This window comes from Chamaea fasciata, unplaced genomic scaffold (assembly GCF_029207755.1).
Source record: "Chamaea fasciata isolate MVZ Bird 193981 ecotype frontalis unplaced genomic scaffold, bChaFas1.0.hap1 SCAF_3, whole genome shotgun sequence".
Taxonomy (NCBI): domain Eukaryota; kingdom Metazoa; phylum Chordata; class Aves; order Passeriformes; family Sylviidae; genus Chamaea; species Chamaea fasciata.
In genome coordinates this window covers 16,011,837-16,033,575 of record NW_027094088.1, presented here as the reverse complement: position 1 = coordinate 16,033,575, position 21,739 = coordinate 16,011,837, and the positions used below count along the sequence as shown (strand labels likewise).

Below are 21,739 nucleotides of genomic sequence, written 5' to 3'. Positions count from 1 at the left end.
AAAGCTGGGTTTGAGGGGAATTGAGGTAGAGGCACATTTGGCTGCTCCTAGACTCCTTTGGGGTCATCTTTGCACCTGCACAGGCAGAACCCGTTTTCTGGCCAAATGGGTTCCCTGGAAAACTGTCAGCTCTGCCAGCCTCCTGGACTGGCTTGGGTTTGCTGCCTCCTGAAAGGATGCTCATGGCACTGGTCCAATTCACTCTGGTCTGAAGGCAGAACTCAGCAGCTCCCAAAGGAAAACGGCTTTTATTTTAGCAAAGGCTTAAGTTCTCTGTGTTAAAACAGTGCCACTAAAGAAGAAAGTGGATCAGAATCTCCCTTTGGCTCGCACTGCCCACTGCCCTTGTCTTGCTGGGCAGCTGGAGGCAGTCCCTGGGGACCGGCGTGCCCTGCCTGTCCCCAGTCACTGCCGGCTCCTCTTGGGAGGTTTTTCATCTGACGTGCCCTTTCAGTGCTGAGCTGCCTCTGGGTGGCCAGGGTGCTGCCACAGCTGCCCCTTCCCTGCCCAGTGTCCAGCCTGGCCTGGCCTCCCGTGCCATGCTGTGCCGGGAGGGGTGTCGGGGGCTGCCTGCCCTGCCGGGGATGCCGCGGGCCCACAGCAGAGGCAGCCGACTGGGCTGCTTGTTCCTCCTCCCCGCTCCAGCGATCCCTGCTGTACTGTAATCACACAATTATTATGCCATTAAAATGTCATATTCGCAGAAATCCACATAAACAAGGCATTAGCAGTTGCCAGAAAATTGTAGTTTTACTGCTAATGACCCATTTTCCCCCCGCAGCACCACTCCTTTTTTTCTTAAATATTATTTTTTCTCTTCTTTGTTTCTTTGGTATTTTTTCATTTTGTTTTGTTTTGTTTCTGAGCTGTGATTTAAGAGACAGATGACGAATTACGTCTTTGCACTGAGAGGCTTTTAATCTTTAATGTACAGTTACAGTGAAAAGCTGCCTCTGTGCTTGCTCTGGGCTGTGTGCCCTAAGCCAACGAGGGTGATGGGTGGTTTTGGAGGAGATGCCTTTAGTGGGTCATTTTTTGGGGGGTGCTTTACTGAAATGGCAGAGAAAGCGCTTGGTGAGCCCTGCTCTTGCCTGAGTGCTGGTGTGTGATGGAAGCTTCTCTACACTGTAAGTTTTGTCAGTGTCTTTTTGTGGGTGTCCATCTCGTTGACCACCCCTGGGGACCCCCCAGTGTGGTGTTCTAAGAGGCAAGGCTTGTTTGCCAAGAGCAGACAGCCACCCCTTGGCTACATTTTTCTTCTCTTTCCTTCAGGCTCATTGACTCTCTGGAACTCTTTTAAGCGTTGACTGTGTTTCCTATAATTAATACCAGTCATTAAACTGCAGTGTTGAAAGAGAAATTACCTAATTCCACAAAAAAAATATGAAAATTTATTGCCAGTACGTGAGAGAAAATGAATAGGAAACTTGGAGAGATGAGCCCTGTAGAAGATAAATAGAAAGGCAAGTGGAGTATTGACTTGATCCTTTTCTAGTGCTGGGTAATTTGGCCTCTAAAGTGAGTTAGATCATAATAAATTAAATTTAGATTTCTGCACATCAGTTAAATAACTCCCAAGACAGAATTCTGATGTGAGGCAGAGGTGATAATACATTGTGGAAATATTATAATGAAGACCTTATCTGGTAACCTGTAACCAGTGTGCTGTCCCTGGGTGAGCAAAGGGGATTTCTCCTGATGCTTTAACTCTCATTCCCTGTCTTGGATCAGGTGCAGGTGAGAAACAGGTGAGTCCCTGTGTGCAGGTTGGTGAGGTCTCCTGCCTCCTGCTCACACAGCTGGGAGCTTTTCATGCTTTTCTTTTCTGCTTTGAGCAGGTATGTTTTGCAGAGGTCAGTGTGTACCTGTGTCTGAGCTGGGCATTCTGCTCCAATTTCAGTTAGCCTTTTGGGGAGGCTTGGGATGGAAAGAACACCCAGAAGGTTTGAACGGATGAGGTAGATAAAAAGCAAATAACCAACCCCCAGTATCTACCTCTGGCTGAGAAAGTGAACCCGATCCCTGGTCTTGTTTTGTGGCCAAATAGGGATTAAAATAACTCTTTAATCTCTGGCATCTTGTTACTGTTGATCTCAGGTGTGTATTTAATTGCCCAATATTTAGTATCCATCCCACTGATAGGTTTCCTCAGCCCAAAAAGGAGAACGTGGGTGAATCGAGGTGGGCTGGTGTCTTTCAGGTGGAGATTGTGCAGGAGTATTAATTAGTCACTGCAGAGTGAACCAGGAATGCAACCCTGGAATGAAAGGTATATCCAGAGCAGGATGAGAGGTGAATACTGTGGGCTAAGGCACTGGTATTTTCCATTTCCATAAGGTACATTTACTGTTGGGACCGCATCCCTGGTAACAGGACATTAGTGGAGTTAGATGGATGGTGGGAAAATGCCATCCGGGACCCTGGAGGACCCTGCCATGGGCCAAACCCTGCTTCTGCTGCCTGGCCAGAGCATTGCTGCCCTTGCTGCGGGTGCAGAAGCTCCAGTTTTCTTGAGGGAGTCCACCAGCCCTTCCACCTGAGCCATCAGATTCTTGCCCAGCTGCACCCTTCTAGCTGATTGAAGGCTGTTGGGTGTAACAGACATCACAAAAACCAAAACAACATATATACACACATCTTAACAGCCTTAAGTGCTGTGTGGACACTTTTGAAAGCCATTTGTCTTCTTATTAAGTTTGATAAAACCAACTTTTATTTTTCTTCACAGCATTAAAATTTAGGGACTGCAGCTCTGGTGGTTGTTTCAGCAGCGCCAGGCCTCCTGGGGTCATCGTGAAATCTTATAAACATCAGGCTGTCGGTGGCTCCGCGATGCAATCGCCTCACTTTCCCCTGATCTTTTACTGCGGTGCTAAATCATGTTTTGCAAGATGCCTTAGAAAAAAACCAGCATAAGCAGCATTTATCACCCTGTGCACGTCAGCCCTCCCGAAAGTCCATGGACTGGTTATGTGCGTCCTCCTTGTAAAACTCCTGCAGGGACCTTACTGGTTTCATAACTTTCTCCCAGCCTTGAATAACTTTATTCCAGTCCTGAATAACTTCCTCTCAGTATTGCTGGTAACTCAGGGTTTTTTCCTGATCTTCTCGCACTGGGGTAGGTGCTGGAGGAGGTCCTGAGCAGGCCATGAGGTCACACCGGGGGGAATGAATACAACCCTGTGTCTGGAAACGCCTGCATCCCTGGAAATTTGTTGCCTGTTTGGGAGTGCTCATGTCACTGTAACCCAGAGCAAAGTGGGGAATCTGTGGCTGGAAGTACCTGGCTTGCTCCTGTAGTGGTTCACTTGCAGAAGCCAGTGCTCCCTTCTCCCCTTCCTGTGACTACAAAAAATGCACTGCCAGATCCAAGTAAAATCAATTATGGGATAAAAATCACCCTTTTGAAAAGCTTCATTTTGCACTATTAGGAGGCAAAATCGGCTTTGAGATGGTGTGAGCTGGGGAGGGGGGGAAAAAATGAAAAGCAGAAGAAAAGATCAATTATTGGATAAGATCACAATTTTCTTTAGGGCTGAGATGTCTGTAAATGTTTGCATCTCTCAGTGTTACAGGTAGGCTGAGATCAAAGAGGTTGTGCTGCTGTAGTGATGAGATCTTATCGGCTCTGTTTTGTGCTGGCTGCCTCAGACACTGCCAAAGCATGGTTAAACCCCTGACAGCTTCTGCTGCTCAGGGATGCTTAAACCCTGACAGCACCGAGCCACCAAGAAAGGCTAAAACCCCCAAAGGTTGTTGAAGCTTCTGAGTAACCCCGAAATGCAGCTCTTCCATCCTTCTGAAGTGGGGGGGACCACACAGGTACATGCTTCTCTGCTCTTCTCCCTGTGGTGGGGCTGAAGTCCTCAGTGGGAGACACGTGGTGGCAAAGATGGACTGAAATTGGGCTGGGAGCATGATGGCTCCTTTCTTCCAGGGTCCTATTGCTGGAGCTGGGGCTAGGATTTGGCTGCGGAAATGTGGGGTTACTCCTTTCCTACCTGAAAGGCTATTGGGTCACGTGATGTAGAATACCTTTGTTTTTTGCCTGGAGAGAAATTAAAACCCTTACAAAACGTTTGTGCTCTTATGTTTTCTTGAGACGGTGCTGCTTGAGAAGGGAATCCACCAGAGACCTGAATTTGGTTTCAAATTAGTAGTTTTAATTCAAATTGGCATGCTCTCTTTGACATGTTGTTTCAGGACTCAAGGACGAAAAATAAACCCTGAAGACCTCCTGGGACTCCTGGTTAGCCTGCTCTTGCCATGCTTGCCCGAGCTGCAGGGCTGACTGACCTCCGGCGGGGCTTGGGAGGACCTCTGGAGCGGGAACAGGTGTCCTGCGGTCTCTCCTCTCTCTAACGGGGCTGACTTTGTGCGCGCAGGAACCGGACGTGGACTGGGACGACCTTTGGGATCAGTTTGAAGAGCGGAGGTACCTGAGTGCCCGGAGGTGGAAGGGCGGCGAGGACCCGTACCGGCTCCATGCCTTTAACCAGCGGGAGAGCGAGAGGATCCCCAGTGACCGCGCTGTCCGCGACACCCGCCATCACAGGTTCTGCCTCCCCTGGCTCCTCCTCAGCTTCCTCACCAAACCTCATGGCATGGGGGCATAGTCCTGTGCCCCTTCAGGGCTGTGCCTTTGGGCTGCCAGTGGGTGCTCTTGGGACTGGGTCTGCTGGGGTTGTGTTTCTGGGATTGAGTCTTTCCCTTTGCTTGATTTCTTGGCATGTCTGGAAGTCTTAAACCTGTTAATTGAAACAGTATAAATTATTCCAGGTCCATAGGGGAAGAAAGGAGAGGCCTTTATTTTCCCTTCAGAAAATTAATGGGTTTGCAAGAGTGAGTCTCAGAGATGGGCAAAGTCTTCACTGGTGCTGGGAATTCTTGCTCTGTTGACAATGCAGTGAAGTGAAGCAAGGGGGGTAAAATAACTGTTGAGTGTTGAAATTGCTCTGCAGAGAGAGGAGTGGGAAATAAGGGGTAATTGCTCAGTAAGGAGGAGAGAAGGGTAAAGGCTTGTTGGGTTACTAGCTGCTCCAGCACCACTGAGGTTAAAAATACCCTTTGGTGCCCAAAGGAGCTCTTGGGAAAGGCAGGGAGGATTGCAGCAGCAGTTGCCTTGTAGACAGCGCTGCACTCCCTTGTCAGTGTGAGAACTCACACCAGTGGGGTGGGAGTTTTGGTGCACCCTTACTTGCTGAGGTCTCAGCTGTAATCTCCCTCTGGTTGTCTTTTCAAACTCACCGAGGAAGAGCTGCCCTTCCTGCTGAAGGTCAGTGGGGTTAATTGTTAGTTTGCTGGATGGGGTGATGCAAGGATGTTCCAGTGGTGAAGGAAGAGCTCCCAAGGTCCCCTCAATGCAGTTTTCCTCCTTGTCATATGAGGATGCAGCATATGCTTGGCCCCTGCTGTTGGTCACCCGTCCACAGCTGGTGCAGGCTCTTTCTATGGAGCTGTGCCTGGCATTATGTCCCAACTTGCTGGCAGCCGCTGTCTCCACTGCCTTGTCCTGGGAGCCCTTTTGGGGAAGTCCTGCTCTGGTGGGAGCTGTGCTGGACCCAGCCACGGCACCCTGCTGCCCCTGCTGCAGCTTGCTCCCAGGTCAGAGTGACTGCACTCCTGGCATCTGACCCAACTCTGAACTTCCCATATTCGAGTTCAAATGCAGCACTTAGGCTGAAATGCTGAAACAGCACCAGTTCCCCAGCCCTGTAGGAAGCAATGTGCTTATTTATTTATTTAGCTTCTTTTTGTTGTGAGGACCAGATGCTCCTTTCTCCAGAGAGGAGCTGTCAGCCCTGACGGACGCCTGTTATAGCTGAGCAGAGAGCGAATGTGCTATTCCTGGAGAGAATTAATGCCAGGGATATTAACCATCTGCCCTATTAAAAGGGAAGATTGGCTCGGTTGCCCCTTGCCTACCCTTGCTGTGCGGTGGCAGCCACCTTTTTTCTGGGCGGGCAGATGTGGCAATGAGTGCTCCTGTGAAAGAAAAGGAGCTTCTCATTAAGGAGGAAGTGAGGGCACAGCACGTGGGAGGGGCTGGGGCTAATTTAATTTGTTTCCAATTTCCTTAACCTGGTAATTGGATTCTGATTTATTGAATATGCCTGAAGAACACTGCGGATGATGCACCATTAACCAAGCATTAGAGTGGCCACAGAGGAAATGGGGCTGCTGGCAGATCTGGGGGAGGCAGGTGCTGATGGGGAGGATGGAGGAGGGAGAAGGACCTAGGGTTGGTGGTTGAGGGAGAGAGGAAAGTGCAGAGCTGAGCCCTTCCTGGAAAAATAATTCTTTCTTACAGCACAGGTGTCCTGGGAGCTGCTGCAGGTGATGCTCAGGCCCTGCCATGCAGCCTGAAAGCTGGCGTTGATCTGTGCAGCAGAAGCATGTGGGAAAGCATGAATAAGCATGGCCTGCTCTTGGAGCAGGGAGAAATTTCTGATAGCTGTGCAAGAACATATAAAGGGAATCCAGCTTGGAGTTGACTAGATGCCCTTCTGGGAAGGGGAGAGCAGGGTTGTGTGGACCAGGATGTTGTGAGAGAAAGGACACCCACAGTGCTCATGCTGCATGTCCTCCTGGAGGCTGTGTTTAGAGGCTTGGTTTCAGTGGACAACCTGGATTAAGCTGCTCAGTGAACCCAGAGAGTGAGGCCTCAATTTTACTCCAGCTGACTTTGGGGCAATTCAGGACCCCACACTAGGGGGTACCACTGTGCCAAGAAGCTCCTGCCCAGCTTGTGCAAGTGTTCAGGAGGCTTAGGAGAGGGTCGCATCCATCACTGCAGCTTGTTGCCATTGCAGCTTCTCCTTCAGCCTCTCACTGAGATGTTGTACTCTGCTCTGTGGCATGGTTTCCAGTGTGGTGGTTCTCCATCCTTCACTGCCTCTGTACTGACATGTGAGATGCACAGACCTGCAGACCATGGTAATGCCCAGAGACCCATGCATTGTGTCCTAATCCTAGGGACTGGGATGTGGGAATGCTGCTCCGTACAGCTTCTCTGTGGGGTGTTTTTCATTAGGATGGTTGCAGAAAGTTTCCTGGTGTTTTCCCGGCTAATCCAGCCAAGCACCTGGATTTGCCAGTGATAGCTGAATATACAAAATCTGGCAAGGACTGAGCAGCAAGCTCCTTGCCAGGAGGTCATGGAGAGGGCAAATACTTTCAATGGGATGGGATGTGTCACTGACAGCCAGTTGCTTAGCAATGTTTGCTGGATTGATTTTGTTTTTAAATTGCAGCCAGTGGAATAGTTTCAGATGGAGAGGAATTGCAGTGTTCCAAGAAATCAGAGCAGGAGAAATCATGGTGGCTCTCTTTGTCTGCCTCTGGCTTGTGCAGGGCTGTGAACTTCACCTTGGTTTGTGAGTGATTTCAGCCAGGGAACTGTCATGCTTTCTGTGCACTGCCTTGTGTCACCTGGCCTGGGAGCTCTCACAGCTGGAGTATTGTTCCTGGTGACCTCCTTGTGTTTTGCTGCCATTAACTCCATTCCTGGTTGCACATTGAGTTGGATCCTTGGACCTTGGACCACATACAGGACTGCCTTTCTCTAAGGAGAAGACCTTGGATGGTCCTCTGGTGGTGTATCCCATGCCCACCGGAAGTCAAGGTTAAAACGTCTCTGTAATTGCTTCAGCAGACTGGACCTGGAGCTTGGTGGCATTTGGTCCAGACCGTGCACAGCCAGCTCATGCCTCCAGAGTGGATGGCTAGTCCCCCTTCACCACGGTAGCCACATGGACTTGGAATTACCTCATCCCCATATCCCACCTCCTACAACTCCCACCAGCAAACTGTGGGACCAAAACGGCAGTGAGTCAGTGCCAGGCGTGAGCACGGGCTGGGGGGGAGAGAAGCTGAGTTTTCCAATATTGCTCAGCGGCTTGGAAAGCTGACAGGGAGGATGTGTCGCCCCCAGCCAGAAGAATTTGCCGTGATGGCTCCTGGGCTTTTTCCATCTGTGGCAGACAGTTCCTGGGGAGGCTGGTGCTCACCACGGCAGTGCTCCATATGCTGCTTGGGCTGACCTCCGCCTCCCAGCGCTCCGCTGGGTTTGATGGATGTGCAGATGCTGTTGTGGCTGCCAGGCTCGGCTGGGACGGCACCGGCCGGAGCGGGGGCTTGCGCTGGCTGAGGGCGGCAAAGCACAGAGGGGGAATCGGGGACAAGGAGAGGAGATGAGAGGCTGGAGGGGAGGGGAGAGCCTCCAGCAGACTTCTCCAGCTATTGCAAATCATGTCAGCCAGCTTCGGGCATCTCACAGTGTCTGTTTTTTCCTCTGTTTGTCCTGCTTTTTACTTCAGCAGTGCTGGTACATGTTTAGTAGTGCCGTCTCAAGAGCTGATAAAGCAAGAAGGTTGAGGATGGAGCCCTCTCAAATTCTAGCATAAGAATCTGAATTTTTGAAGTTCCCTCCTTCCCCAAGTCACAAGTGCTTTGCAAGAGGTCCTACCTACCCTACAGTTGCTTAGGGGCGTGTTTGTGTATGTGTGTGTGTGAGATTGAGAAAGCAGCTGCTAAGATCAGGTTGTGATTCAAACACGAGGCTGGCAGGGATGCTGCAGGCATGAAGATGAGGCCTTGCATTGTCTGCTGCAGGTGAGAGCATCCTGGCAGCCCAGGAGCCAGGTCCTGCCAACCTGTGCCTCCTAAAAAAGCTCTGCTATTATACTGTGTCCTATTCTCATTGAGGAGAGCAGCACACACTCGTAAGATTTCCTCCAGAGTTCTTTTCTTAAATCCCTGTGCTAAGGCAGCTGGAGAGTGTCCCTTGCGTAGGAAGGCCACTTAGGACTGATTGCTCTGCTCATGTGGACTGTTTGTGAAGGGATGGGAAGATGCAGGTGATGCCTGTGAGGTTTCCCTAAGGCAGAGAGCTGCTGTCTTGCATTCTCAAGGTCCAGAAATGTCAGGGTTTCAGCACTCCAGCAGGAGCATTACACACTGCAGTGCTGTTTTGACCCATTAATTTCAGCTTGCATCCTGAGGGTGCAAAGCTTGCACATTCCACATTGTGGTGGAGCAGCTGTGGTTGGGATAGGCAAAAATACCTGGCTGTGCTGAGTGTGGGGGTGACTGGGAAGAGCAGGTGGTCGTGAGGGTCACCTCTGCTGGGTGTGGTACCTGTGTACACGGGCGCCTGGGGCTGAGCGTGGCTCTCTGCCCTTCCCTGTGTCCCACTTGGACAGGGCTGGCACATGGCCCACGGGAGCGCATGTTGGCATCCCTGTGCAGATGACAAAAGGGCAGGTGTGGCACATGCAGGCTTTGGAGTGGCTCTGTTTTTGGGTGGGTTGATGATTGCCACCCAAGTGCTGAGAATATGGAGATATCTCCTTGGGAATGAGGAGTCAAAGGGGAGAAAGGTAGGTTTTGACAGCATTGCCTTTGGTTTGGCATGTTTATGATGCCCTTGGATTTCTCACATTGCCTTGTTTTCTTCCAATTTCCTTTACCTCCAGACCAAAACTATTTTGAGGTTGTTCTTGAGGTGAACACTGGGTCTCAGCAGCCAGAAATGCATTTTTTGCCCCACATAGGGATTTAAGCATCTTACCTTTCTTGCCTGCTTTCTTGAGAGACCCCAAAGGAGGAACTTAAATGTCTCAAGGACAAACATGTATGGAAAAGCCCAGGCAGGAGAGAGTGGGGGCTCTGCTCTGCTGACCTCAGTGGTACTTGAACATTAGACCTGCAGAGGCAGGTAAGTCCCATGGGTCCCTACCAGGTGACCAAACCCACTTGAATTTGAGGGAAGGTTTGTAGGGACCTAGATGGACCTTGCACAGCTGAGAGCAGAACCAAACCTATAGATTTTTGATAACTTCCTGTTATCTTTCACTTTGCTGACTCCGTACATTTCTTACTTTGGTCTCTGGGCTGTAGCTGGGCTAATCCACTTTCCTGTGTAATGCAGACTAAGTCCTGGGGGATTATTATTTTTAAAATGTGCTTATTCCAGCAGTGTCTCATGAGTTGCTGACTCGGGTGTGCTGTGTGGTAGACTGGGGCAAGAGGTGGTGTGGGCAGAGATGGTTGTGCTTGTGGTCTCCCTGTGTCTGATGCTGTTGGGCGCATCTGCTTGGGGCAGAGGGGTGGTGGGGCAGAGGGGCCTTTGGTGCAGTGTAGATGGATGGACCCCTGGCCATGAGGTTGGATGAAGGAGGGAGCCAGGTGAGGAGGATGAGGGAGAGGGAGTGCTCAGATGCTGCCACATCTCTGGACCTGGCATTGGTGAAAGATGAAGGAAGTGTCCTCGTGTGGCCAGGTGTCTGTGCTGCTGGCTTTGGTCTGTCCTGTACCCTCTAGTGTGGGTGCTTCCCCATGAGAAGTGCATGATGCCCTGAGGGGAGAAGGGTGGCAGCGCCCTGTGTGAGCTTGGGGTGGCTGGGTGTAAGAGGGTACAGGTATCTTCTGGCTTTTGGGGCTCATTATTACCTGCTGGGTGCCTGTCAGCAATGTCCTGAAGAGATTTTCTGTCGTTTGATCTGTTATTCCAGCTGTTACTCTGTTTTCTGGGCAGAGCCAGGGTATTTGTAATTTCATTGCAAAATAAGATTTATCACATTTAAGGAAGATTCTGTATGTGCATGGGCTGTCCCTGGATCTTTTGCCTGCAAAGCATTTTGGGGCTGAAACAGCTGGATAAGAGGAGATTTGGGATACCCCTGCCTTTGGTCTTGATTTCCTTATTTCTAGTGACAGCAAGAGCAGAACACTACCCTGCAGGTGAGCAGGTACACAAATCAGTGGTGGAAAACACATTTTACACAAAAGTATTTCCATTAGGAAGCAACATGATGGCTTTTTCTCCTTGCGTACCAGATCCCAAGAGGTTAGCTCTCAGCACTGTGTTTTTCCTTCACCTCCTTAGCCTGAGATCTCTTGGGATGAAGATATGAGAACAATCCTTCAGGTAGAGTAAGGGCTGGCTTGTCACTTTGGGATAAAATAGAACTGCCTGCATTGGTCAAGGTCTTGGTTTCTGCCTTTGATCAGATGGTTTTTGTGGCCTAAATCTCAAACTTTAGTGCTGATGTGGAGTACTCACCTCACACAGTGGCATTTGTACTTGGTTTTTTGGGTGAATTTGGACTTGAAACTGCAAGGGGGGTTGAGGAACTGTTGTGTGATCAAAACAAAGATTGTTTTCAGGTAGCACAGAGAACAAGGAGTATTGAGATTGGCAATTCTTGGCAGCTAAGCAAGGAAAGCAGGACAGCTATTAATCAGAAACTGGCACTTCATAAAATCATAAAATGATTTAGGCTGGAAGAGACCACAGGTCGTCTCTGATCCAGCTTCCTGCTCCAAGTTGGGTCAGCTCTGTAATCAGCCCAGGTTTGTCTCAGTGCAAAAGCAATGAGCCCACTGGGACTCCTGCCTCTCAGGCTTGCCCCGATATTTTGTAAAAGCTGATCTACTTTAAAACCCCTGGTTGCAGCACAGGAAATTTGTAGTTCTTTCCCCCTAGCCACCTGTATTTGTGAAACAAGCTTTGAAGTTGCTTGGGGTGCTGTCATCTCCTCTTTTGGTGTTCATCACTTTTGGGTGATTCACTTAACTACGACGCTCATGTATCTTCCCTGGCTTAACATTGCAAGGCTTTGCCAGTGGTGGGATTGAGACAGGCTTGAGAAAACTTGGTCAAAGACAAAACTCCCATGGAGTCTCCACTTCATTATGTTGCCTAAAAGTGGAGAAAAGTACTCACTGGACCATTTTAGCATTGTAAAAATCCAGTATTTCACATTTTCTTGCTTCTGCTGGAGTTGGTATCTGGTACAACTGTGGGAATACCTGTCTTAAGGTGCCTCTTTCTGCCAGTTGTACCTTCTGTTCCTGGAGAGTTCATGCAAAAGTGTGATGGGTCTCTCTGGGAACTCACCAGCTGTGAACTGAGCTGGACATGTGCAGTCCTGGGAAATAGCTGGTGAGTGTCCAAGTCCCCATACTGGGAGTATCTGGCCACCCCCGTGTCTGTGACATTTGCTGCCCTGCGTTTTTGTCTGGTGGAGGTGGACCATCATCTCAGCTGACCTGATGGCTTCTGAGGCAGGGCCCGGTGGCTTCAGGGGTAAAAGTCGATGAACGCAATGATCTTTTTTCAAATATCTTTCTATGTAATGTCCTCTTTTGAAGCTTTCTGGGTTTGGATTTTTTTGAATGTGGTAGGGGAAGAAAGAGTAGATGGGAAGGATCTGCATGAAATGGGATTATCGTGGGTTTGAGCTCTGAGGGAGGTTGCATTCCCTGGGGATGGCTGCCCATGTGTGAGCTGGGATCTATCCTTGGCCAGCGCTCCTGGCTAGACCATCATCCCAACATTCACTTTTCCTGAAGAGCCTGTTCTTCCCTCCTTGGACGTGAGGTGGCTTGTGCCATTGCCCATGTTGGATCTTCCCGTGCCTTTCCTGGGAGTTGGTGTGCTCCCTGGGCATCATGGATACCCAAACCACCCTGTGTGACTTCACAAACTTCTGTGGAAAGGAGAGAGACTTTCAGGCACTGAGATCCCAATCTAAACCCAGATGCCTGAGGCAGCCTGTGGTACTGTTCTGTGCCCTCCAAGGCCTGCCTAATCACTCCCTGGAGCTGGAGGTGGTGGGTTGGGTCACTTAGCATTGCCTCCTTGGCAGGGACACAGGGTCATTGTCACCAACAGTCTAACTGCATCCCAGGAAAAGGAGCTCCTGCCACCCTCTTGGTTTCAGGTGTGCTATGTTTTCCTCACCCTGGCAGTACAGTGGCTCCACTCAGGTTTTTGGAGCACAGCTCAACTGATCCCAGGTTGTGAAATGTGCCCTGGAGTCATGGGCTCTGACTCTGGGTGTTGGCTGTCACCAGGGGGCAGGAGCTGAGGTGAAGTGAGATGCTGCAGTTTTGTATCTTGAGGGTCTGCCTAGAGGAAAGGCAGGCTGAGGAGCTTTCATTAAAAATGGTTCTGGGGGAATGCTGGGGCCAGGGGAGGCTGGTGTTTCTCCAGGAGCAGGATTGACTGTGTTTTGATTGTGACTGCTGTAGGGAGGTGGCAGATGTGACAGTGGTTGTTCTGCAGTGGTGGATTTTCAGTGCTACTCCTCCCCTCTTCTTTTTCTTGCATGAGAAGGATGAGGGTAACTTGAGAAGCAGCTGAGGTGTGAGCTAGGCTCTCTGAGGAGCTGATGAAGTGTATAGGTGTGTGCTGGGGATGCAGGAGGATGTGCCAGTAGAGTGATTGTGTTACTCTTTTTTTTTTTCTGGAGGGCAAAGCTACTGCCATCTGAATGGGCTGTGCGAGGAGTGTGAGTTATGGCACTTGTCTGCACAGCGAGCAGAAACTATTCCTGAGCTGTATTCTTGGCCAAAAAATGTCTGTAGGCCAAAGGGGATTGGCAGGGTGGGTATTGGGGGAGTCTGTAGGGACTTGGTGTCGGAGTCTGGCTGCTGGCAGTGGGGATGACTGGACTGTTCCAGAAAACAACATGGTATAATACTAAATTTCTTACTGCTGAGTTTTGTTTATCCAAGTTGTCCCCCCTCCCAGCCCCTCAGTGCTTTGCTGGGTGGGAAGAGCATCTATGGAGCAGGCATCCTCCCAAGGAGAATCTGAGGAGCTCACAGGGGAGCAGGCACAGCTTCCATCCCAGCTGTCCCTTCCCTGAAGAACACCTTTGTTTTGTGTTCCTTGCCAAAAATTGTGGTTTCAGAGAGGAAAAAAAGCTGAGAACTTCCCCCTCCCCCCCTGCTCCAGGTGATGTATTTCTTTCCCCTAAGTCATTTTGGCTTTGTTTCCCTGTGAGACAGCTTTGATTTCATTTTGGAAATTCCCCACTCAACCGTCCACTGCATTTTGCCAAGAAAAATGCATGCACAAAACAGTTCTGGGTCGATCTGAAATGACCCTTCCCTCATCCTTTTTACGCCTCTCCATTTTCCCTGCTTGCATCCCAGCCCTGTAGAGAGATGTTGTGCACTGTGCTGAGGACTTCTGTGCAAGCACTGGGGGAACTTTCCTCTGCACAGTCCCTGTGGGAATTTGCTTCAGTCGTTGGTTCCCCCATGAGAACAGGTTTGGTTTTGGGAAGGATGAATTAGAAGAGCCTATGGGATTTCCCTTTTGTTGTGCATACTGGGACGCTGGAGCAATAAGGGAAGAGAGTGCCTGGGGAGAAGGGATTGGGACTGGTGCTCTGGTGTCAGTGCTCTTGGCTGTCACAGTGCCTTGGTTTAAAGCATCTCTGCACCAGGGGGCATGGAATGGACAAGAAGAATGTGTACAGCCTTTGAAGAGAGGGGTTTGCCTCTGTTAATATTCTGTGGCAGGTTGGTTTGTGTGGAGGAGTAACTGCTGGTGAGATGCACTGTTAGCCCAGGGTTGAGCCGCTGTCTATCCATCAATACGTCATGTCTCTCTCCAGCCTCCAGTCTCTTGCTCAGTCCCTTGGGAAATGGCAGAGCTGCTACTGCCAGGGCTAATTATTCCTCAAGACAGAAGACATGTGATAAAATATTAACCTTTTTCAAAAACAGAGCCCCAGTTAATTAGCTCCACTTTTGTGACACGTTCACCCAGAGATAAAAGCTCGTTCCCCAGATACCTGTCTGTGGAGCAATGATCTTTCTGCATGTCCCTGTCATGATGGGGGACACAGAGGAGTGAGAGCTGGGAATTTAATAAAAGACAGTGACCTGCCAGTCACTGTGCCCTGAGGACATACTGCTCCATTTCAAGGTGAGCAATGCCTGGGTATGGGCACTGCTGCTTTTGTTCAAGAGCCTGAAGCTGGAAAGAGAGACAGAGTGGGTGGCAGGATCCACCTCGCTCTCTACACCTGGGCTGTGTCTGTGTTGTCAGTGCCACATCTCTGGAGCTTGAGTTTGGGGGCTGTGTGGGTAGATAGGGCTCAGTAGAGCTGAGTGAATAACAGTGTTTCAGTTCTTTGGTTATTTAAGAGAAAGAAAAGCCAGGAGACAGCAATTTCAGGATAAACCAAAAGCAAAGCTGTTGGTGAATCTAAAAGTAAGAAGACAGGGAAACTTTAAGCCAAAGGGATCTGTTTTTCTCATCCTGAAAAGGGAAAAAATTCATTTAGATCTCAAATGTTTTTGACGCTTTAGTCATTTTAAAATGACAAGCTGTATTTAAAAGCAAGTGATTTTGTGTATCAGATGAAAAGCGCACATTGGGCTCCTGAGGAACAAACGATGTGCTGGAGTGGAAGTGATGCTGCAACGTGCGTTGGCGGGTGCAGGAACCACTGATGGGAGGCAGTCACTGCACCAGGGAGAGGCTTCTTCCCAGTGGAGGGAGGTATGGGGGTCTCTGGCAGACCAGGATTGTCTGCAGACCCAGCCGTGGCTCTCGGGGTGGTTGTGCCAACATCAGTCAGTCCATGGGGGCACAGGATTTCCTTTTTCAACTCCAGGTGCCTCCTTCCCTGCAACGGAATGAAAGGACCCATGGGTTTTTATAGGGAAGAGAAAACCTTGCCTGTCTCAGTGCCTTCAGAGGGTGCACCCACCTGAACCATACCAGGGCCCAGTGATGTTTTTGTGGTGGCCATCCCTTCATCACCAAGTGCTTCAGCATTCCCAGGGTGCCACTGATCACCCTCTGCTAGAACCATCCTCTGCCTTTGACTGCTGTAACATATTGACCACTTGTCTTATGGTTATTATGTGCCATTGATTACTTTGATAACTTGCTCCAAGTAATTCTGACAGAATGAAGTTGTTTGTTTAACTCTCGTGCTTGTCTCGCTGTTTCTATTGACTTAATATGTTTATGTAGGCTGAAATCAAAGTCAAGTTTTAGTAAATAATGGAACTAATTCTCCGAGACTCACTCCTGTTGATAATTAAGGCCATGAGTCAGTTTCCTCCATCAAACTCTTGTTTGTTTTTTTCTGTTAGCCAGCACCTTAAAGTCTTACTCCATCAGCTGCAGCAAAAAGGCATTTTGTTTTGGGGCCATTTAGGTGGATTTCTGCTGTGAGCACTGCAGATCCCTACGTGCTGGAAGTGGTTTTGAGCTATCACAGTACGGAGCTGGGTTTGTGCTTCCCCAACTGTGACCACGGAGGCGTTGTGAGGATGGGGACTTTCCCTGCTTTGATTTGCCACATGGTGCCAGGAAGCTCTTGTCAGAAATCATCCTCCCTAAAGAATCTTTACATCCAGGGTTCCAACCTTCTGAAATGTAATTTCAGGTTTTCCTGGCTTCTAAAGATGTTTAATAATGGATTGGTGGTTTTCCACAAAGGTACAAGGTACCAGATTGTGCTTTTACTTCCACCAAGTGAAAAACTTTGCCATCAGCTCTGATATTCCAGTAAAACTGGCATCAGTTTAAAATTCTACTGAATTGTGCTGGTTTTGTTTTCTTCTTTGCACTTTTGTTGGCTCCATTTTTTCTTTTTTCCTCAGTTCTGAGGAAGGAAGGGTGGAGGGAGTCAAGAAGCAAGACAGACCCTGAGTCTGTGTGGAGGGCCCTAGAAGTCTGAATTATTCATGAGCTGCTTTGAAAATCAAGACACACAATCTGGTTTAACTTGTTTTTAAAGGCAGCCATGCTATTCTTCCCTTTCCTTCTTAGTAAATTCTCCCTTTTTTCCATCCCCTTTTCCGAAGACAAAAATCCAGCAAATTTTTAATGAATTATAAATGCATCTTCTCATCAGTTTTGAGGTTCACAGGCAGCAGAACGTCATGTGCACAGAAGGTTATTTTTGCCTTCTTGCATTTCCCCTTTTCTTCAAATTTAGTCGTTTGATTAATTTTTTAGATATCTATCTAGCAGGGAAAAGAAAGAGACTGAAAGAGGCAGTGAGTTAGAGGAAAAATTAATTGCATGCTAGCCAAATTCAGCACTGCTTGAAGTTCCAGAAGCTGTGTAGGAAAATGTCCTTCTTGGTCAACCCAAGGGGACTGATCTCAAGTCAGCCAGTGGTTAAGTAGCACCAATTTGCAGGACTCTACTCTTTTGTGCATTTTCTGGTATTTTTGTGGGGAAAGTGCAGACTTGGACAGGTTCCTCTGGACATGTAATCTACAGCCAGAACTGATTCACTTTCCCAGCAGATTTTTTCTGATGGCCTTCTTTACAATTTTATCAAATTACATCTCGTTCAAGCCTGCTGAAGAATTCCTTGTTAGCTCTGGTGCCAACCACAAGTGAGTATTTGTTGCAGATGTGCCTCCTTACCCTTGGCGAAGCCTTTGTATACTCCAAAGTCATCTTCCTCAACCAAGTATTCCTCTCTTTGGATCACCACTGTTTCTCCCAGCCCCAGCAGCATCTGTTGCATGCCACCCTAGGGATTTTTTCAGCCCCTTTTTGGGAATGCAAACCTGAGGCACATGCCAGTCCAGCACAGAGAAATCCTACTGACCTTTCTCAAGGGTATCTTTTCACTTTGGCAAGCCAAACTTGAGCTGGCGTTCCTGCAATCATGTGGCACTGCCAGCTGACATCTGACTCCGCGTCCTTTCTTCTTTCCTTCTGGCACGGCTGCTTTCTGGACTGTTGAGCCTTCCAGCTGTGTTTTCAGCCTCTCTTTGCTCTGGTGTTTCAGTAGCACCAACCTGCCCACAGCCATGGCCAGCCCAAGGTGGATCTGCAGGACCAGGTTAGGCACAAGAGGGTCTGTAGCTGATGGCAGTTCCTGCAGCCACTGCTTTTCCTGTTGTGCTGTGAAAGTCACATCTGTGCTCTGAGCTGCCACGTTCATGCTCAGATTGTGGTGTATCCTGGTGGAGCTTAGAGACAACACCAGAGGGAATCCCAGAGCTTTCTCAGTAGGTCTTTGTGCCAGACCTGACCCCACGTGCAGGATGTGCCAGCAAGTTGTCTCACTGCTGTGCCCTGGTGAGGCCCTGAGTGCCGTGGTGGTGCTGGAAATGCACAGACCATGGCCAGCCCTCTGTTTGGCAGCTTCTTCCTAATTGATGAGGGGCAAAACATACCCAGAGGAGGAGCAGGAGATGCTGGCACAACTTGGGAAGGCAAAGGAGCATTTTGAAAGTCTCTCAGAGCTGAGTGAAAAAATATTTTGAGGCTGCATGCAGGAGGGGTGGCTTGGGGAGAGCCAAGAAGAACCAGTGGTGTTGATGGGAGGTGAATGCCATGAAGATCACTTGACCCCTCTCTGTGCTCAGATCAAGCAAATTCTGAATTGTTGTGTCCCATTTATACCGTTGTATGAGAGTGATGTGTTGACTTTGGCTTGAACAGCACTTCTTGGATTTTCCATCTCTGGAGGTCATCAAGTAATGATTTTTGGAAAGGTAATCTGCAGTCAGGCACAAGTCACTGGACTTAATGCATGGATAACTGAGAAATGCAGAAATATCTGGGAGAAATGCCAGAGGCTGTGTTGCCCAGAGGTCAGGTGAGGTGGTGCATGGTCCTGTCCAACCGTAAGCTCTATGAACTTACTAGATTCCATGTGAGTTGGCATTTACATTGTTTTGTAGCTCTAAATCAAACCATATCCAGGGTTCCTATTTTTCGAGTATTTGCATAGAAATCTCCTAGGTTAGTTACTGGGAAGAAATTCTTTACTGTGAGGGTGATGAGGCACTGGAACAGGTTGCCCAGAGAAGCTGTGGAATGCCACATCCCTGGAGGTGTTCAAGTGTTGGATGGGATTTAGAGGAACATGGTCTAGTGCAAGGTGTCCCTTCCCAAGGCAGGGAGATGGAGCTAGATGATCTCTAAGGTCCCTTCCAACCCAAACCATTCTATGTGTTTATGATTTATGAATTTTGCTTCAGCTCGAAGACAGGGTTTAGACACAATAGTTTTCCACTGTTGTGTATGCCACCCAGAGAGGTGTGACCAAGGTGCCTGCATGTCCTGCCATCCATCCCTACAGGTGTGCAGTGCCTGGGTATGTTTGCTGTTGGCCAGCACAGCTGGAGCTCTAATATTTTCCTTACCACTGACAACTCTTTCCTTGCCTATGGTGGGTAGTGGCTTCCTCTCTCACTAGGGTGGTAATTTCCATTTTCCTCCATGGGAGTAATTCTTCACACCTTGGGGAATGTTTCTGTAATCAGTGTGGTTTGTCCATCAGGGGTGGTGTGAACCCATCCTGTTGGTGATGGCAGGTCCCTGTCCTCTGGGCTGATGGGAGAGTCCTGTGGCTACAGAGTGCAGACAAACCCAAATACCCTTATGTTGGATATGTGGTGATGAGACTGCTCTCCCCTGTGTTTCCAAGGAGAAGAGAGGAGCCAGGATGGAAGTGAAAGATGGTATAGCTCTGCCTGATGCAGCTGGCTGTTTGAAATAGGTATGTGGAGAGTGCTTTGGAAGTGATGAGTTGTGTTGAGGAAAAGTTTGGACTTCATGGAGAATGTTAAAAATTCAAAGCTGAGTTGTTGGCAAGTGATGGCTGTTGAAGTAGAGCAGAGGAATGAGCAGAAGCCTGGCAGGGGGAATCCAGGGGAGTGAGATGAGGTTGATCATTCATTGAAGGAAGTTAATGAGGCACAGGGGTGGGTGAATGTAAGAGGTGGATTTTGAGAGACAGCACAGTGCTGTGGGCATGTGATGTGCCCTTGGATGAGCCTGGGGGCACCAGAAGAGGCTGTGGAACAGGGTCCATCTCTGTTCACGCTGTTAATCTTTACCATTGTGCTGTGCAGCTGTGGTGGCGAGGTGGTCTTTGGTGTGGTGAGGGGCACTGTGAGTGAAGTTTGCCATTTTAAATGTAAAATGGGTTCAGATTCCCTGGGAATGGGCATGTGCTGCCCTGTCAGGAGGATCTCTAAGGATGCAGAGGCAGCTGAGTGCGGAAGCCACCAGTCTGCAATACCACTCCGCTCACCAGCCGCACAAGGGCTGAAGAAACTCAAGGAAAATATCTTGAGAAAGGGACTTTGGAGACTTGGGGGCAATTCTGGAGTGTCCAAAGTTTGGGACTTTGCAGGAGGGCTTTGAAATTCCTACAGTGAGTGCAGGGCTCTGGATGTCTGCTCCATGTCTCCACAAACAGGCACTGCATAATTTATTCCTGAGCTGTTAACAGCACTTTGGGAACATGGAGATGAGACGTGCTGCTCTGTCCAACCTGAAAGACATATGACAGACAACCAGTCCAGGCTGGGATTTTCCAAGGCTGATTCCTAAGGTGTTTGTAGCCAGACTACCTCTTTCAGGACTTTCTGATTCTGAAATTATTTCCATTTTGAAAAAAAAAAAAAAAAACAAACCAACCCTTAATCAAAAAGTGACTCTTCCCATCAAATGACGTTTGGCTTCTTGCACGAGGAAATAAGAATTGTCTCCGTCTGGATGCTCTCCCTGGGGTTTTTAGGGCAGGCCAGTCTGGCTTCTATCTTTTTTTACCCCACCCAGATACTGGGAAGCTGCAGAGCAGCCTGGCAGCATTCCTGCTTGCACTTGCTGTGCTAGGATTGCTCCCCAGTCCTGCTGCAAGGTTTCAAAGCATCAAACTTTAATTGGCTTTAGCCAGTGAGTTTCAACACACTGCAAACAAGAGCAGTGCAGTTCTTACTTCTTTTTTTCCTTTTTTTTTTCCCCCTTTTTTTTTTCTATCTAAAAACCTCAAATTTTCATTGGTTTAGTGAAAATGTTGTGGGTGTTGTTTTTGGTTTTGTTTTGTTTTTTTGTTGGCAATTGGGTGACCTGTGAAATACCATCAGCAGCACAAAACGTTTATCCAGTGACAGCCTGAGGTAGCACAGGCAGCTTTTAGCGGGTTTATTTTCATTATTACAGCAATTTTAGGGCTGCATGCTGCAATTTTCACTTGCAGTGAGGTATTAAATTGAAATTACCCCAGATGTAATTGTCACACAAAATAATTCTGGACATGCTGGATTTAATGCTTTTCCATGCTGTGGTTTTTATTACCCAAGTAAGTGCCAAAAAAAGACACTTGTAGTCAACAACTTAAACCGAAATCTGCCTTCTGGGGACCCAGGATGTTTAGCTGCAGTTACACTGGGGAAGGAAGCAGTGCGGGGAGAAAAAGGGACCAAGTGGAGGAAACTTTGGGAGGACTCCTGAAAGAAGAACCCAGGGATAAAATCCTGGGCAAGGACAGAGTCAGGGTCATAAAGCACCCAGGAGGAGGAGGAGCCCGGGAAGATACAGCAGCTCTGCCGCAACCTTTGCAGGCAGTTTTTGGAGAGGCAAGTCCCAGCTGTGATGTAAGTGCTGGTCACAGAGGCAAAGTGAGGCTGGAGCTCCATAGCAGCATCATTCCTGTCCTTGGGATATGACAAGCCTCGCTAGACAGAAGCCAGGGGTGAGTTGCAGCTCTGGAGGTGCCCACGTGTGACATTGGAGCTTTTCCCACAGGCACACTGCCTGGTTGGGCCAGTCTGGTGCGTTGACATCTGGAGTTTTAAAAGCAAGTCGTTGCTCAGGAGGAGCCTCACTCAACCAGCCTGCAGCAGCCCCAGCACTCCCAGCCGTGGGAGGCACAGACACACCCAGCTCCTGCTTTATTTACCAGCTCCTTGGCTGTTGTAATAGCGTAAGTAAAGTATTGATGACTTCGTATTTTCCACTCTCGCTCATTCTTTTCCAGAAATAGCTTCCCTTGTTTGCTCCACAGAACCCTGCTGGAAGTGGGTGGAAGGACACGCATCTGGGAGCGGTGTATAAATAGCACAGGGAGAGCAGTTGCCATAGTCTGTCCCTGCAGCTCCGCAGAGCAAACGGGAGCTGAGCTGAGCATGGCAACACTGAGCAGCAGCAGTTTGGGAT

General features: G+C 48.9%; 1 protein-coding gene across 1 annotated transcript in view; it reads left to right on the top strand.

Annotated features, from left to right (window-relative positions):
* The window catches only part of GALNT14 (polypeptide N-acetylgalactosaminyltransferase 14), a 92,630-nt gene that overhangs the window by 28,518 nt on the left and 42,373 nt on the right, over nucleotides 1–21,739 (top strand). The window contains exon 2 of the mRNA XM_066178136.1: nucleotides 4,386–4,555. Coding sequence (XP_066034233.1) covers nucleotides 4,386–4,555 — 170 coding nt within the window. The remainder of the gene's footprint in view (nucleotides 1–4,385; nucleotides 4,556–21,739) is intronic.